The sequence below is a fragment of the Bison bison genome, unplaced genomic scaffold (genome assembly GCF_000754665.1).
Source record: "Bison bison bison isolate TAMUID 2011002044 unplaced genomic scaffold, Bison_UMD1.0 scf7180017864280, whole genome shotgun sequence".
NCBI classification, from domain to species: Eukaryota; Metazoa; Chordata; class Mammalia; order Artiodactyla; family Bovidae; genus Bison; species Bison bison.
This window is the reverse complement of record NW_011494852.1, coordinates 4,693,153-4,709,394: the sequence shown is the minus strand read 5'-3', so window position 1 is coordinate 4,709,394 and position 16,242 is coordinate 4,693,153. Positions and strand designations below refer to the sequence as shown.

General features: G+C 53.1%; 2 protein-coding genes across 2 annotated transcripts in view; both read left to right on the top strand.

Moving 5' to 3' along the window:
* The window catches only part of CLIP3 (CAP-GLY domain containing linker protein 3), a 14,350-nt gene extending 3,876 nt beyond the window's left edge, over positions 1 to 10,474 (top strand). Inside the window, exons 3-14 of the mRNA XM_010849051.1 lie at positions 1,175 to 1,314; positions 1,399 to 1,492; positions 1,700 to 1,861; positions 2,240 to 2,358; positions 2,857 to 3,093; positions 6,058 to 6,193; positions 6,312 to 6,440; positions 7,322 to 7,465; positions 7,534 to 7,657; positions 7,864 to 7,928; positions 8,299 to 8,371; positions 8,929 to 10,474. Coding sequence (XP_010847353.1) covers positions 1,175 to 1,314; positions 1,399 to 1,492; positions 1,700 to 1,861; positions 2,240 to 2,358; positions 2,857 to 3,093; positions 6,058 to 6,193; positions 6,312 to 6,440; positions 7,322 to 7,465; positions 7,534 to 7,657; positions 7,864 to 7,928; positions 8,299 to 8,371; positions 8,929 to 8,983 — 1,478 coding nt within the window. The 3' untranslated portion in view covers positions 8,984 to 10,474. The remainder of the gene's footprint in view (positions 1 to 1,174; positions 1,315 to 1,398; positions 1,493 to 1,699; positions 1,862 to 2,239; positions 2,359 to 2,856; positions 3,094 to 6,057; positions 6,194 to 6,311; positions 6,441 to 7,321; positions 7,466 to 7,533; positions 7,658 to 7,863; positions 7,929 to 8,298; positions 8,372 to 8,928) is intronic.
* Positions 10,475 to 11,782: 1,308 nt separating this feature from the next.
* Positions 11,783 to 16,242, top strand: part of ALKBH6 (alkB, alkylation repair homolog 6 (E. coli)) — a 5,029-nt gene continuing 569 nt past the window's right edge. Inside the window, exons 1-5 of the mRNA XM_010849302.1 lie at positions 11,783 to 11,845; positions 12,162 to 12,230; positions 14,112 to 14,172; positions 14,544 to 14,695; positions 14,906 to 15,189. Of these exons, the coding sequence (XP_010847604.1) occupies positions 11,792 to 11,845; positions 12,162 to 12,230; positions 14,112 to 14,172; positions 14,544 to 14,695; positions 14,906 to 15,189 (620 nt within the window). The 5' untranslated portion in view covers positions 11,783 to 11,791. The remainder of the gene's footprint in view (positions 11,846 to 12,161; positions 12,231 to 14,111; positions 14,173 to 14,543; positions 14,696 to 14,905; positions 15,190 to 16,242) is intronic.

The following is a 16,242-nucleotide window of genomic DNA, read 5'->3' as shown; positions in this document are numbered from 1 at the left end:
AACGCGGGAGGCAAGAGATGGAGAAGGGCAGAGGTGCTCACTTGGCCAGGGTGGTCTGGGGAGGCCTTTCTGGAGCCTTAAGAAGATCTGAGGGGAGACTGGCCCTGGCAAGAAAAACAGCAAGCACAAAGCCCTGAGACAGCAATTTGCCTGGCAAATTGAAAGGGTGGAAGGAGGCCAGTGTGACTGGAGGGGAATGAGTGAGGGGGAGAGAGCAAAGAACAGACAAGGCCAGTTGGTGCAGGGCCTTTGGGCCAGAGTGAGATTTGGATCTGTACTCAAGTGTGATGGGAGCCAGGGCAGGGATCTCAGCCAAGAAGGGCTGGGGTTTTAAAGGAGCACACAGGCTGCCTGCTGGAGACTGTACGGTACTTTCCTGGGCTCTGTATCATCTGGTCATTCACGTGCTCATCCATTCAACAGGCAGAGTTCCCACCACGTGCCAGCCCTGTGCTGGGTGCTGAACATTACTAGAGGGCAATCCTCAGAGTCTAAAGCAGGGAGATGGAAGTTCCTCTGGGTTTCTCCCTGGCTGGCCACAGGTTGGATCCTGCCCATGGGTACATTTATGTGGACTGCACAGTAGCTGAAAAATTGGGGAGATTTTTCTTAAAAACTGATTTCTGGCTTTTAAGTTTTCTTTACTCTGGGACTTCCCTAGTCATCCAGGGGCTAAGACTTTACACTCCCAATGCTGGGTGCCTGGGTTTGATCCTTGGTCAGGGAACTAGATCTAGATACTGCCTGCTACTACAAAGATCCCACATGCAGCCAAATAAATAAATCAATATTAAAAATTTTTTTCTTTACTCTGGAGATTCGGCCTAATCGTGCCCAGACTGACAGGGTACCATGGGCCAGAACAGTAGCAATCCCCTTGGGCATGCAGACTCCTTGTCACACTCTTGTTTCGTGAGGTAGAGGTGGCTGTTATACAGGAATCGCCTGATCTTTAATTTTCAAAACACGAGGGCATCCTAATTTTTATGCGAAACCTCTTCATTTTGAAACCTCATGCTGGGCCCACAGAAAATGTCCAGGGCCCACAGGCCACCAGTGTGAGACCCTGCCTTAGGAGGTCTTAAAGACAAAGACTTAGGGCTGCTGTATCTCAGGGTGGAAGGAGGCGGGGTCAGGTTGCCTGGGGGTGACCTTGGACCTCTCACCACCCCAGCCTTCACCTTCTTCGACCCCAACGACCCTGCCTGCCAGGAGATTCTGTTTGACCCCCAGACCACCATCCCTGAGCTGTTCGCCATCGTGCGTCAGTGGGTGCCCCAAGTCCAACACAAGATCGACGTCATCGGCAACGAGGTAAGGACACTGGTGATGCGAGGGAGGAGGGGAAGGGGTCCCTCACGTGTTTGGGTAACCCTCCCTGGTCCCCGGTACCCTTAGATTCTGCGTCGAGGCTGCCATGTGAATGATCGCGATGGGCTGACCGACATGACACTGCTCCATTATGCGTGCAAGGCTGGGGCCCACGGAGTCGGTGAGGGTCCTAGCCCCCAAACCATGAACCCCCAAACTTAGGCTCCCACGCCCGACACTCTCAGAACTCCAGCCCTCAGACCTCCATCCTGAGTCCACCCACAGCCTAGGATCCCAAAGTGCAGTCCCTGAGGCCCAGGGTCTGCCCCATGGCCCTGGCCCCACTCTCTGGAGGAGGGGACCCAAGCTGACCTGGGCTGTCGCGCAGGGGATCCTGCGGCAGCGGTGCGCCTCTCGCAGCAGTTGCTGGCTCTGGGCGCAGACGTGACCCTGCGTAGCCGCTGGACTAACATGAACGCGCTTCACTACGCCGCCTATTTCGACGTGCCCGATCTCGTGCGTGTGCTGCTGAAGGGTGCGCGGCCCCGAGGTGAGGAGGAGGGGCAGGGCTGGGAGCGGGTAGGGCCCCGGAGAGGAAGGAGGTCTTGAAGCAGGAGGAGGGTGCTCAGGTGTAGGGAGTGAAGAAGGGTGGGAAGACGACTAATGGACCTGGCTTGGGAGGCCAGGATGGAAGGTGGGAGGTGCAGGAAATGGGGCTCAGTGGTCCTTAACGCTACTGAGACCTGGCAGGAGCTAGTCGGGAGGGGCGTGGCCGAGCAGGGGCGGGGCTCTGTCTGAGGCTGGGGGAGGCACTGGAGCCTGCGGGTTAAGAGATGAAGAGATGGACTTCGGGAGACTGGAAGGCAGCAGCGAAAGGGCTGGGTGCCGAGGGCGCTCACTTGGAACCCTCCTCTCACCCACTTCCCAGTGGTGAATTCCACGTGCAGTGACTTCAACCACGGCTCAGCCCTGCACATCGCTGCCTCCAACCTGTGCCTGGGCGCGGCCAAATGTTTGCTGGAACACGGCGCCAACCCGGCGCTTCGGGTACTGCCACCCTGGCCCAGTCCTGTTACCTTCCTTTTCCTTCCTTCCCAATCCCTTTCCAGCCAGCAGGCCTCTGCAGAGAATGGGAGAGGGGCAGGACCACTTGCCTTTCTTGAAGCTCTCATTCCCCATTGGCCCAGTTGGACCCTTGACCTGGTACCACAGGAGCCCATTTTCTGTGTTTGTCCTTCCATGGCCCCATTCCTGGGCTTGGGGTCTTGGCCCTGAAGGCATGACCTCCAGCACTGAAGTGGGACCTTCATTCCCCGTCGGCTCCATACTTGACATCCCCGGCTGAGGGCTCAGGGGTGGACTTCCCTGGGGACCGTGGTCTGAACCTTAATGCCGCATCCCTTCCTGTTGCCATGGTGGCCCAGAGCATGACCTTACTCCCGTCTCTGCTTCACCTTGACCCAGGGTCTCTGGGGGCATGGCCTCAGTGGGAGGGCAGCCTACCACCACTGAGTTTTCTCCCCCTCTCTTCCTGTCGGTCCACAGAACCGAAAGGGACAAGTGCCAGCAGAGGTGGTCCCAGACCCCATGGACATGTCCCTGGACAAGGCAGAGGCAGCACTGGTGGCCAAGGAGCTAAGGACGCTACTGGAGGAGGCAGTGCCACTCTCCTGCGCCCTCCCCAAGGTCACACTACCCAACTATGACAACGTCCCAGGCAATCTCATGCTCAGTGCACTGGGCCTGCGCCTGGGAGACCGCGTGCTACTGGATGGCCAGAAGGTCAGGAACTGGAGCAGGGAGGGGAGGGCAGGACTCAGCGTGCAAAGCTGCGGCCTTGGGCAGAGTCCAGACTCGCCCCCTCTGTCTGTCCACCCTCCCAGGCATGCACACAGCGTTTATTTCATCCAGCCGTTCTGCTAGTGCCTCCATTATGCCCCACGCTGGACTGAGCTCTTAGTCCAAGGGGGACAACAGATCCATCTGCTGACAGTGACAGCCCAGAGCAGTTGTGGCTCTCGTGAGGAAGCACAGGCAGAGTGATCAGCACAGGTCGGCCCCATTTGGGTCCCCTGGGCCTTGTGGTCCCCATTCAGGGGCCACCTGTGCTCCCAGAGTGATCACTCCCTTGCTTGGGAAAAAAGTACTGGTCAGAGCAATCAGGGGTGTGATGGGGAATGCATCCACTTGAAGATGTGGAGGAGTGAGCCAGGGGAAGAAAAGGAGAAAGGGGGGTCTTAGGGAGAGGTAGCGGGAGAAGGCAATGGCACCCCACTCCAGTACTGTTGCCCGGAAAATCCCATGGATGGAGGAGCCTGGTAGGCTGCAGTCCATGGGGTCGCACAGAGTCAGACATGACTGAAGCGACTTAGCAGCAGCAGCAGCAGCAGGGAGAGGGAGCAGGGATAAAGTCCCAGAGGACAGAGAACATCTTCATTCATCCAGGTATTCCAAATTGAATTCATTTACCTGCTGTCCGTCAGGCTCCATGCTGGACCCAGCCTGTCCTTGGGGGTAAAGACTTGTGTCAGCCCCAGCCTTGCTCTCATAGAACTCCATTTTTATTGAAGAAGAGACAGTCAATAAAGTCAACTCACAGTTAAGATAATTTCCAGTAGCAAGGGCTTTGAAAACATTTATTAAATGCAAATATTTAATAAATTGGCCCTGGCCGAGGGCAGAGGTGCTTTTAGCTAGCGTCTTCTGAGAAGGCATCTCTGAGGAGGTGATATACGGGCTGAGATGGGAAGGAGCTCACCTTGCAAAAATATAAGACGAAACCACAGGTACAAAGGCTCAGAGGAGTGTGCATGGAAGGGAGTTATCTAGGGAGAGTGAAGTGGCAAGGTTAGCAGGGGCTGGACCTGCAGGCCACTGCAGTGACTGAATTTTGTTTCTTTGTACAGTGAGAAGCCATAAAGTCACACTTTGTTTCCTAATCAAGAGTTTTGCATGCATCAGCCCCCTTTGGAAAGTTCTTGTACATGATCTAATCAAATCAGTGTGCCAGTTTTGAAAGCAGGAGGGGTTGACTCTCTCCATTTTACAACACAGAAGACTGTAAGAAATCCAGAGTGGTGAAACCTTTGTCTGGAGACATGTAATAACAGTCTCTGCCTGGAGAGAAGCAGCACAGCACAGTGGTTATTAGGATTTGCTCAAGCACATCTCTTTGCCACTTGTCAGCTGTGGGGCCAGTGATTTCACCTCTCTGGGCATCAGTTTCTTCATCTGTAAAAGGAAACTAAAAATACCCATTTCAGGGGGTTGTATGAGGTTTATTTTAAAAATGAATTTGTATTTTACAATGTTGTGTTAGTTTGCTTCACTGTACAGCAAAATGAATCAGTTACACATACACACATATCCATTCTCTTTTAGATTCTTTTCCAAGTTTAAATTAGTTGAAATGAGTAAACCCCTTAGAACAGGGCTTGGTGTACACCAAGTGCTCTTTGTGTGCCAGCCACTGTTCTGATCCCCACACCAACTCTCCAAAGGAAGCACTATTATTTAGCCCATTTTATAGACAAGGACGGAGAAGGCAATGGCACCCCACTCCAGTACTCTTGCCTGGAAAATCCCATGGATGGAGGAGCCTGGTAGGCTGCAGTCCATGGGGTCACTAAGAGTCGGACACGACTGAGTGACTTCACTTTCACTTTTCTCTTTCATGCATTGGAGAAGGAAATGGCAACCCACTCCAGTGTTCTTGCCTGGAGAATCCCAGGGACAGCGGAGCCTGGTGGGCTGCCGTCTGTGGAGTCGCATAGAGTCGGACACGACTGAAGCGACTTAGCAGCAGCAGCAGCAGCATAGACAAGGAACTGAGGTGTAGAGCAGTGAAGGAATCTCACCCAAATGATAATAGGCACACTCACTGCAGCTAAGCAATGTCACATATATTAAAAATGTTTCCACCAGATAACTAGACTCTGAGGTGGACTGTTATCCTCATTTTACAGGTGACACTGAGGCCTGTTCAGCCCTTTTATGAAAGTCACAGTATACGAATAGTCAACACTTACTGATCCCTTACTCAGCACCAAGCCCTGTACTGAGGACTTTTCCGTGTCTGTAGCATTCATGTCCAATAGACTTCGTGAGATTGGAAATGTTCTGTGTATTTATAGTCCAGTGAAGTAGCCACAAGCCACATGTGGTTATTAAGAACTTGGAATGTGGCTACTGCAATTGGGGAAATATTTTAATTTTAGTTAATTTTTTTTTTTTTTTTTGGCCACCTTGCTCAGTATGTGGAACTTTCCTGACCAGGGATCAAACCCATAGCCCCTGCAGTGGAAGCATGGAATCTTAACCACTGGACCATGGGGGAGGTCCTGATTTTGTCATTATGTAGCTAGTGGCTATTTACTACATTGGGCAGGGCAGCTCTGTAACAATCCTGTAAGGTGGGTGCAATTTCTACTCCCATTTCGCAGAGGACACTGAGGCACAGTATGGTTAAGTCACATAGCCAGTGGATGGTGATGTCCAAGCTGAGATGCTGAGATTTGAGCCTGGGGCTCCCTCATACACCCCACCATGTTGCTTGTTTGCCAGTGATTTGTTTTTCTTTTTGGCCACTCTGTGCAGCTTGCAAGATCTCCAGGGACTGAACCTGAGCCCTCAGCAGTGAAAGTGCTGACTCTTAACCACTGGACCGCCAGGGAATTCCCTGTGCCAGTGATCTTATCATGGCCTCCCAAGGCCCACCCAAGCCATATCCTCCCTTGTTTCCTCCAGACGGGCACGCTGCGGTTCTGCGGGACCACGGAGTTCGCCAGTGGCCAGTGGGTGGGCGTGGAGCTGGATGAACCCGAGGGCAAGAATGATGGCAGTGTTGGGGGCGTCCGGTATTTCATCTGCCCTCCCAAGCAGGGTCAGTCCCACAGGGGTCCACTCAGTAGTGATGCTGCTGACTGAGGGGTGGGGTCGGGTGATGATGGGGCAGGGGGCAGAGGCCTGGACAAGTCCCAGCCCAGGCTCTGTCCCCCCAGGTCTTTTTGCCTCTGTGTCCAAGATCTCCAAGGCAGTGGACGCACCTCCTTCATCCGTCACCTCCACACCTCGGACTCCCCGAATGGACTTCTCCCGTGTCACTGGCAAGGGCCGCAGGGAACACAAAGGTCAGGCGGAGCCCATGGGGTGACAGGAGCCAGTCTTGAGGATATTCTGTGGGTAGCCCAGCTTCTGTGACTCAGTTTTTCCTCAGGCCCAAACTCCCATTTTAGAGGACAAACTCTGAGTCCCTGACTTTTGTACCTGAGTTTCTCCTTTGATTCAGTACTGGTCCCACCCAGTTCTTGGAAGGACCTGTATGTGTTCCCTGCCCCCTGTGACTTAGCTTCCCCTTAGACTCAAAGGCTTTCTCCCAGTTTTAGGGAAGAATCTGTGGGATTCCTGGCTTTAGTGACTTGATTTATCCTCAGACCCAACTCCCTCCTTCATTTTATTTATTTTCCCCTCTTCATATTTTTATTTTAAAAATACTTCTTTATTTGCTTACTTATTTGCTGTGCTGGGTGTTAGTTGTGGCACGTGGGGTGTTCCATCTTCCTTGCAGCACGCACGATATTTAGTTGTGGCATGCAGAATCTAGTTCCCTGACCAGGGATTGATGTAGGCCCCCTGCATTGGGAGTGTGGAGTATTAGCCACTGGATCACCAGGGAAGTTCCCCCTCTCCTTCATTTTAAAAGGATAATTTCTGACTTTTGACACTCGGGTTTTCCTTTGGCCTCAATATCCTTAACTTTGAGAAAGAGTTTTTGGGGTTCTCTAGGTTCTTGACTCAGTTTTCTCTCTAATGCCTAAAGCCCCCAACCCCATTTCTCTGGCAGCTGGGGTTTTCTTTCAAGCCCCCCAACCCCCCACTCCTATTTCAGAGAAAGGCTCTGCAGTTCATCTCATTTGATCAAGGACAGAGTTCCTACCTTGTGGTTTTCTGGGTGGCACAGCATCCCCTGGGCGGAGGCCTCACCCTCAACTCTTGTCCCCTCCACCCCCAGGTAAGAAGAAGCCCTCATCATCCCCATCTCTGGGCAGCCTGCAGCAGCGCGAAGGAGCCAAGGCTGAGGTTGGAGACCAAGTCCTCGTTGCTGGCCAGAAGCAAGGGATTGTGCGCTTCTACGGAAAGACAGACTTCGCCCCAGGTGAGGATCACTATCTGGGCCGGGGGGCAGGCAGGGCCTCAAGGCATCCTGACACCCTCCTGTTGCAGGGTACTGGTATGGCATCGAGCTAGACCAGCCCACCGGCAAGCACGATGGCTCTGTCTTCGGTGTCCGGTACTTCACCTGCCCCCCGAAGCATGGCGTCTTTGCACCAGCATCTCGAATTCAGAGGTGAGCCCAGACTCTGATCATCACCCAGGGTACTTCCCAGAGCCCTGATACCCACCTTAGATGTCTCCTCCTCTTGGACCAGGAGGATAGAGTGGACACCCATCCCCATACCCTAGCGCTTTCCTCGTAGGCCCCCTGCAGCTCAGCTCCTGCCAGACTCTGGCCTCTTGTGGCTCTGACTCCTCGCACTTGTCATGTCTCCCCAGGATTGGTGGATCCACTGACCCCCCTGGGGACAATGTTGGAGCCAAAAAAGTGCATCAAGTGACAAGTGAGTTGCGGGCTGGGTGTGAGGAGGAATGTGGTTTGGGGGTAGGCAGTAAGGTCATGGGTCCTTAGGTATATGCTGGTGACAGAATCTCCAGTATTTAATTGGGGATCCAGGAAAATGATGAGTTGGACCCCCGAAAGGATGGGTGTTATGGAGAAGAGGATGTTAATAAGGCTCTGAGCAGGCATTGGGGACATGGGTAGGTCTCAGAGGACACAGGGAATATTACTGAAAAGAGAGTCTAGATGGCTGTTGGAAGTGTAGGATATTGGGGATGTAGATAAATATTAATGACAAAGAGTCTGGGTGGATATTGAGGACAGAGGTGGGTCTGTCATCCCATCACCTGAAACCTTGCCCTTCTCTTCAGTGACGCAGCCCAAACGCACTTTTACAACAGTCCGGACCCCAAAGGACATCGCATCAGAGAACTCCATCTCCAGGTGCGTAGCAACCCTTGGTCCCCTCTCCTGTGGGATAATTCAGGGAAAGCCATCCACCAGGTCACTGGACAGAGAGGTCTGGAGTTCTGGTTGGGGCTGGAAATAGAGGTTAGGAAAACTTAGGACTTAAGTTAGCTTCCCCGGACCCACCATGAATTCTGGTGAATTCAATTTTTAAGAGGCAAGTAAGACCTTCCCTGGTGGCTCAGTGGTAAAGAATCTGCCTACCAAGCAGGAGACAGGGGTTCAATCCCTGGGTCGGAAAGATCCCCCGGAGAAAGAAATGGCAACCCACTCCAATAATCTTGCCTGGGAAATCCCATGGACAGAGGAGTGAGCTACAGTCCATGGGGTCGCAAAGAGTCAGACACAGCTAGCGACTAAACAAAAACAAGGGAGACAGAACACCCTCTGCTCCAGAGGAGCCTAAGAGAGCCGGAGAGGTGGAGGCAGAACCCAGAAAGGCCAAATCCCAGACCTTGGGGAAGAGCTGGGTGGGGATGGGTCCAGATGCTCCCGCACCCTGCACTGGGGCGTGACACAGTTCTTTTCCCCAGGTTGCTCTTCTGCTGCTGGTTTCCTTGGATGCTGAGGGCGGAGATGCAGTCTTAGAGGCTCTGGACATCCGACAGAGACACAGAGCCCCCTCTAGCGTCTCCTGACACGAGGAGCCCCCGAGTCACCCTGAGATAGAGATTCCCAGTAACACATCCAGAATAGAGACCCCCATTAGCCAGCCCTCGATCACTGAGGCCCTATTAACAGATTCCCCCATGATGACCCTCCAAGTACAGACCCTATGTTACCCAGAAAGAGATTCCCTGAGTGTAGTACCTTCAGGCTAGTCCCACCCCTCAGATCAGACCCTCCAATGAACAGATTTCCATCTCACCCCAAATGACGGTGACTTTCTCTACATGATGCTCCACAGTAGAACATTCCTGAGTCACTAGTCACTGGAGCAAAACCATTCCCTATTAACAAAGTCCCTCCCCACGTCAAACCCCCTTGAAAGAAACATCTCCAGAGAAGAGTAACAGACCCACATTTACTATCAGTCCTGTCAAGATGTTGTGACTCCCATGGTCACCCCAAAATCCTTAGACTGCAATCGGACACTCCCTCCATTAACAAAAGCCTCTACTCTTACCCCTCAAGAAGAGACCCACATTAACCAGCCCACTGTCACCCCCAATTTACAGATGCCAAAACAGTCCTGGAAGTGCTAATTACAGGACCCCCAAGTCTTCCTACCCTCTGCACCCTCAAGAAACCCCCAGTGCCTTGTATGAAGCCCACCCCATGTGGCCCACAGCACCTGTGCTGGCCAGGCTCCCAGAAAATTCTCTATTTTTTAAGTAATGATTTCCCCCTTTGGGGGACCCCAAAATTTGGAGGCCCCATTCTGGGACTCAGGATCCCAACCCCCAGAGTACATGTCCCAAACTTCCCTCTGCCCCTAATTCCTACAGCCCCTAGGAGAGCCCAAAACCCTAACTCCCAGGACCCCCAAATCATGGAACCCCAAATCCCCAGGGAATCCCAAATTTAAAAAATCCGATTCCAAGCCCCCAGGAATCCCCCAACCATGGAAGTCCCTATGCCTGAGATGGAGGAGACTGTAGTCAGGATATGCATCCTAGGCACCCAGGGCACATCAAGCCCTATTCATAGGCACCAGGAGACCCCCAAACAGAAATTCTCATCCCTGGAAACCAGAGGATTTCGATGCCCCGAGTCCATGGATCACAAGATACCCAAATTCCAAGAGCCCCAGTCCCAAGGGAACCCCAAATCCTCAAGCCTCTCTCTCTAATAGACGAGGAGCATCGAGGCCTTCAGGGGATCCCAAATCCTGGAGCCCCCATTTCAATCTACGTTCTGGTCACAGGTCCAAAACGCCAAATCTAAGTTACTGGCCCTGAAGGACCTCAGAGCACCCTGGTCAGAACAGCAGAAACCGACGGAGACCCTGAAGGCCCAGGGTGTCCAGGGCAGACCTGGGGCCCTGAAAACCAAGGACAGCTCACGACTGCCCCTTCACTGCATGTCCCCAAACTCAGCATGACCCCTATCCCCTTCAATAAAGACGTTTCTATGGCTTTCCGTGTGGGGTCTGTGTTTAGGGAGTTAACGGCCGTGCCTCTCTACCCTTACTAGGGGAGCACGTTAGAGGAAGTCCTTCCCTCAATCTCGTCTCCCTACGGCTCGTATAGGATGGCCTAACCTGCGGGGGTCCTTCCAACACACGCGTTTTCCCTGTGGGCCGCCAAGGCTGCGCCTCCACTCTGGGCTGGCTCCGCGGTGTGGATGGGTTCCATTCTGAAGCTCTGATTGGTCGGTCCAGACGAAGCTCGGTCTCTGAAGGGTCTAGTGGCTCAAAGGCCAGGAGGCATAGCCTATCACCGAACGAGGGTGAGGGGGCGGGGCGACACTCTGTGAGAGGGCCTATTGGGTGGAAGGCGGAGCTTTAGAGCCTTTGAGAATTCCCATTGGTCTGAGCATGCCTGCGTCGGCATGGGAGCGGAAGTAGCTGGGAAAGGAATTGGGATGTTGAATTTGGATGTTGGAGGGGTCACTGGTGGACGGTCAGTTTGCGGGGTGGCCGAGGGTGGAGATGGCAGTCCAAGAGAGCTGACAGTGGGGACCCAGGGTAGCTCATATGGGAGTCCGAGGAAGCTCAGAATGTGGGATTCTAGAAGACAGAGTCGGGGGATCCAGGGGGTTCAGGGCGTGAAGGGAGTCAGACTCAGGTCCAGGGGTACTGCAGTGAAGGGGCGCTCCGGAAGAGAAATCTGAAAGGAGTCTAGAGTAGGGGGATCCGAGGAGACTGAAAATGGGTATGTCTCAGGAGGCTTAGATTGGGGGCACAAGGGTGCTCAGAATGGAGCGTCTGAAAGCGCTCGAGGAGAGAGGAGGATCTATGAAGACCTTGAACACTGTTAGAGAGCCAGGATTGCAGTTTTTAGGCACGCATGCTGTGCTGTGCTTAGTCAGGGCATGGCAGTTTTTACGATGAGGTCTCAAATCAAGGTGTTTAAAGGGACTCTGGTGTGTAGCCCTGGGGGATATGTGTGGCGCTCTTGGGAAAGCGGCGGATGGAGTCAGAGGCTGTTCTCTGTGGGAGCTTAAGACAGCAAATATGTGTAGTTTGATGGACCTTTGGTGGATGGAGTTTGGGGGAGTATTCTGGGTGCTCCTTGTGTCCGGGCAAGTGTGGGGGATGTGCACTGAGTGGCTTTTGAGATACTGAGGGCTTAGGTTTTAGAAACCAAAAGAGTTTCCCTAGAGGTCTGAGCTGAGGCTGTAGCCCATGGTAAGAGCAGAAAGCTGGATCATAGTCTGAGGGCGGCAGGCTTGGTTACTTCAGCATGTTCTCCCCTCCCCACAGGTCTGACCGGGTACCTGGAGTTGCTGTCGATGGAGGATCAGGATGCCAGGGTCCCAGCCCTGGAACCATTCAGGGTGGAGCAGGTTGTCAGGACTGGGGGTGCAGAGGGTGAAGGTGGGGACTAGAGGGTGGGAGATAAGAGTGGAGATGGATAGGGAGGCTAGCTCCTGGGTTTGTGGGCTGGGACTGACCCCTCCCTCTCCATTCTTACCCTCAGGATCCAGCCCTATCCTCACCCCCACCTCCTCATCCCCCAAATAGTCATCGGTCCCTTGACTTAAGGCCCTGGCCTGTCTGGGGACATCCTGAGCTATGCTCCAGAGGAAAGGCTGCGCATGGGTGTTAGCACTAGTCTGCAGGTGGAAGGGCCACACCTTCAGGGGGATCTCTCTGTCCTAGGCACCACCTGTAATCTACTACATCCCTGACTTCATCTCCAAGGAAGAGGAGGAGTATTTGCTTCGACAGGTGATCTCAACACTGTTCTGGTCTGTTCTTCTCCTCTTCCCAGATCCCTCTCCAACCCCCAGCTCTCATGTGAGAGCCCACAAGGCCACAGTGAAGATCCTGGCAGAAAGGAGAGTGCCACCCAGCACCCATCCCTCACCTTCCATATTCCTTTCTCAACACCTGCTAGGGCCTGGCAAAAGAGCTTTTCCCAGAAGACTTAGGGGAAACCAAACTGATATTTTTTTTGGCCAAGTCATACATCTTGCAGGATCTCATTCCCCAACCAGGGACTGAATCCAGGCCACAGCAATAAAAGCGCTGAATCCTAACCACTAGACCACCAGGGAACTTTCCAAACTGATACCTAGAAAGGTGGTGGTTATTATGGAGTTTAGGCTTCCTGTGCTAAGACAACTCAATCCTGCTACTGTTATAGGGAAAAGGAGGTTATAACACATGTTGAAAGAGCCCAGTTCAGGCCCTTGAGATTTGGGGAATGAAGAATTTACAATGTTCAGGTTTTTGTGCTGAGATAATTCAGGCCTCAGAATGTTAAGAGTAAACGCTTCCCTCTGCTGATAGCTCAGCATAGACCCAGAGCCTTGGGAACAAGGTTACCAAGCCCAGACCACCATCTACTGTGTTAGATAGTACAGTCTGCATTCTATTCTTAAGGTTTGGGGAAAGAAGAGTTTTACAAATTTCAGAATCCATGCACTGGGATAGCCCTTTGCAGCCCCAGAGCCTTGGTTATAGAGCCTGAACCTGCCCTGTGCAGTCTCAACTACTCCTATCTTGTTTGAGTCCCAGGAATGAGTTAGCTTGAAAGCTCAGACTCTCCTACTGAGAAAACCCATCCCAGCCCCATTACCACGAAGGGAATAAGAAGATTTCTTAGGGTTATTTTTTTAAGGATGCTTTTTGATTAATTAATTAATTTTTGGCTGCTCTGGGTCTTCCTTGCTGTGCGCAAGCTTTCTCTAGTTGCGACGAGTAGGGGCTACCCTCTGTCGCGGTGCATGGGTTTCTTATTGAAGTGGCTTCTCTTGTTTTGGAGCACAGGCTGTAGGGTGTGTGGGCTCAGTAGTTGTGTACACAGGTTTAGGTGCCCTGCGGCATGTGGGATCTTCCCAAACCAGGGATCGAACCCATGTCCCCTGCACTGGCAGGTGTATTCTTAACTATTGGACCACCAAGGAAGTCCAACTTTTTATTTTTTTAGTATTTATTTGGCTGTGCCGGGTCTTAGTTGCGGTATTAAGGATCTTCAAACTTTGTTGCGGCATGCAGGTTCTTAGTTGTGGCATGTGGGTTCTTAGTTGCAGCATGTGGGGTATATTAATAGTTCCTTGACCAGGGATCAAACCCAGGCTCCCTGCATTGGGAGTGTGGAGTCAGCCACTGAACCATCCAGGAAGTCCCTTAGACTTCTTTGAGACAACCCTTTCTAGACTCCTGGGGTCTTGGCAGTGGAGAATTTTCAAAGTACTCCCTTGACTGTACTGAATAACCCAGTTTAGCACCTTGTCTCCCCCAGGCAATAGGAACAAGGAGGTTCCGGACTCAGACTGTCCTGAGATAACCCAGGGATCAGAAAATTAGAGTGCAGACTGTTTGCTGGGCTGAAAGAGCCCAATCCATCCCAGAGCTCTGGGTAGATTCAGACCCTGATTGTAGCCCTTCCTCAATCCTGGTAGACACAGGTCAGCTTTGAGGCTTGTGGTCTCCACAGGGGGAGAAGGCAAACAACAAAATCCTGGGAACACTATCCCAGAGAATGATCCCACAGAAACTGAGATGACCCATTTCCACCCCAGGTAAAAACCGCTTTGTTGGCCTGGGTGGGAGAATCAGAGAGGGTGGTCCTTGAAAAAGGACTGACCCCCTTTCATCTCCCAGGTCTTCAATGCCCCAAAGCCAAAATGGACCCAGCTCTCCGGGAGGAAGTTACAGAACTGGGGTGAGTGTCCCTGACTGTGAGCATAGCTGACTTAGGGATGTGGGCTGGGGTAGGCATGTCAGGTTTGATTGTCTCAGGACATTGAGGCCAAGGTGGGGGGTCCCTGAGGGCTCAAGGGATCCCAAGGATCAGGAGGATTCTGAGGGGTCAGTAGAGGTCTTGAGGGGTTAGAATTTCCTGATGGGTTGGGGGGCATCTCTAGGTTTTGGAGAAGCAGGAAAGCTTTGAAGAGTGGAGTGGGGATCTCCAAAGAGTTAGGGGTCCCTGAGGAGGTCAGAGTGCTACCAACCACTAGGATATTCCTAATGGGGGCTCCTTGGTGCCAGAGCTCCTTGGTTGGGTGCCCTCAGCATCCCATCATCCTCCCCCAGGTGGGCTCCCCCATCCCCGGGGAATGGTTCCTGAGCGACTGCCACCATGGCTCCAGCGCTACGTGGACAAAGTGTCTGACCTCAGCCTTTTTGGGGGTCTCCCAGCCAACCACGTCCTTGTAAACCAGTATCTGCCTGGGGAGGGCATCATGGTAACCACACTCTCACCCCACCCCCCAGACCTAGGACCCACCACGGCGCGGGGCATCATGTTGACCCACATCCACTCTCATTAAGCAGTTCACATAGCCCAACCAAGCATTCGCCTCCCTGTCCCCAGCTGGGGGACACCTTTCACTTCAGAGGGTTGGGGGGTGGGGTGTGGACTCCTGCCCCATCCAGCTCTGGTACTCACTCCTCAGCCCCACGAGGATGGGCCACTGTACTACCCGACCGTCAGCACTATCAGCTTGGGGTCTCACACCATGCTGGACCTCTACGAGCCTCGGCAGCCAGAGGATGATAACCCAACAGAGCAGGTGGGCCCTGAGATGCTGCCCCAGCCACTTGTGAGCGCTCCGACCTCCCATATCCTCCAAGAGACCCTAGTTCCACCCACCTATGAGGTAGCCCTGATACCCATCTACCTGCAGGGTGCCCTAGAAATCATGATCTTCACAGATACCCCGATACCCCCACCTGTTGAGTGACTATCCTGACATCCTACAGATGTCCTGGCCCCACATATTTAGAGTGAGCACTCCAATACCACAGGCAGGGCTCCCCAGTTCTCCAACAGACACTGATATCCTGATACCCCCACACCATCCCCTCAGGGGTGTCTCTGATATCCTCCAAGACACCCTGACTCTCAATGGCCACTGCATAGGCACCCCAATACTGACCTCCTCCCTCCCACTCCAATAATGTGATCTGTCGTGCAGGACACCTCCAGATTCTCTTGGCACCTCAACCTATGACTCACTGCTCAAGCCCCCTTCCTTCTGTGAGGGTTGCTCATGACAGCACTTTCCCTGACCTTTTCTTTGATGCATGTCTGATGCCCCAGTGTTCACAGAAACTACCCTGGACACCCTGATCACAGCTGCTCCTTAGGGTTCCCCCTTTAAAAAAAAAAACCAAAAAACTTATTTATTTGGCCATACCACCCAGCATGTAGGACCTTAGTTCCCTGGCTAGGAACAGAAACTTCACCTCCTGCAATGGAACCACAGAGTGTTAACCACTAGACCGCCAGGGAAGTCCCGGGGCTCCCTTTGTCAATCCCACATGCTCCTGTCTGCTCCCCTCTGCTGGTGTCCTTAAAGCATCCTGAGATAGCCCACATCTGCCCAGACCACACCTGCTTCTCTCTCCTTCCCTTCCTGGCTTCAGCCAAGTCCTTGGCCCAGTTTCACCCAGTTTACTGGGACCACTGATCCCTCAGTCCCAGACCCTTGCAGATTCCTTAGACACCTAGACGCCCCCATCTGCAGCCTAGTTCCTACCCTTTCCCAAAAGACTGCCGACCACTCCCCATTCCCTCCCGTCGTGCCCCTCCCCTCCAGGCCCTGGCCCTGTCGCCCTTGGGATTTTCATTCCAAAGCCTTGATTCTTAGGAGCACACTTGCCCCTCAGCCTTTGCCCCTGGAACTCACTGACCCTCACCCCCTGAACCCCCAAACCTGCTGAACTCTCGTCTGCCTCCGCCACCGAATTCTGGGGACCCGCTGCTTTTCAACCCTCCCTCCACCCCCGG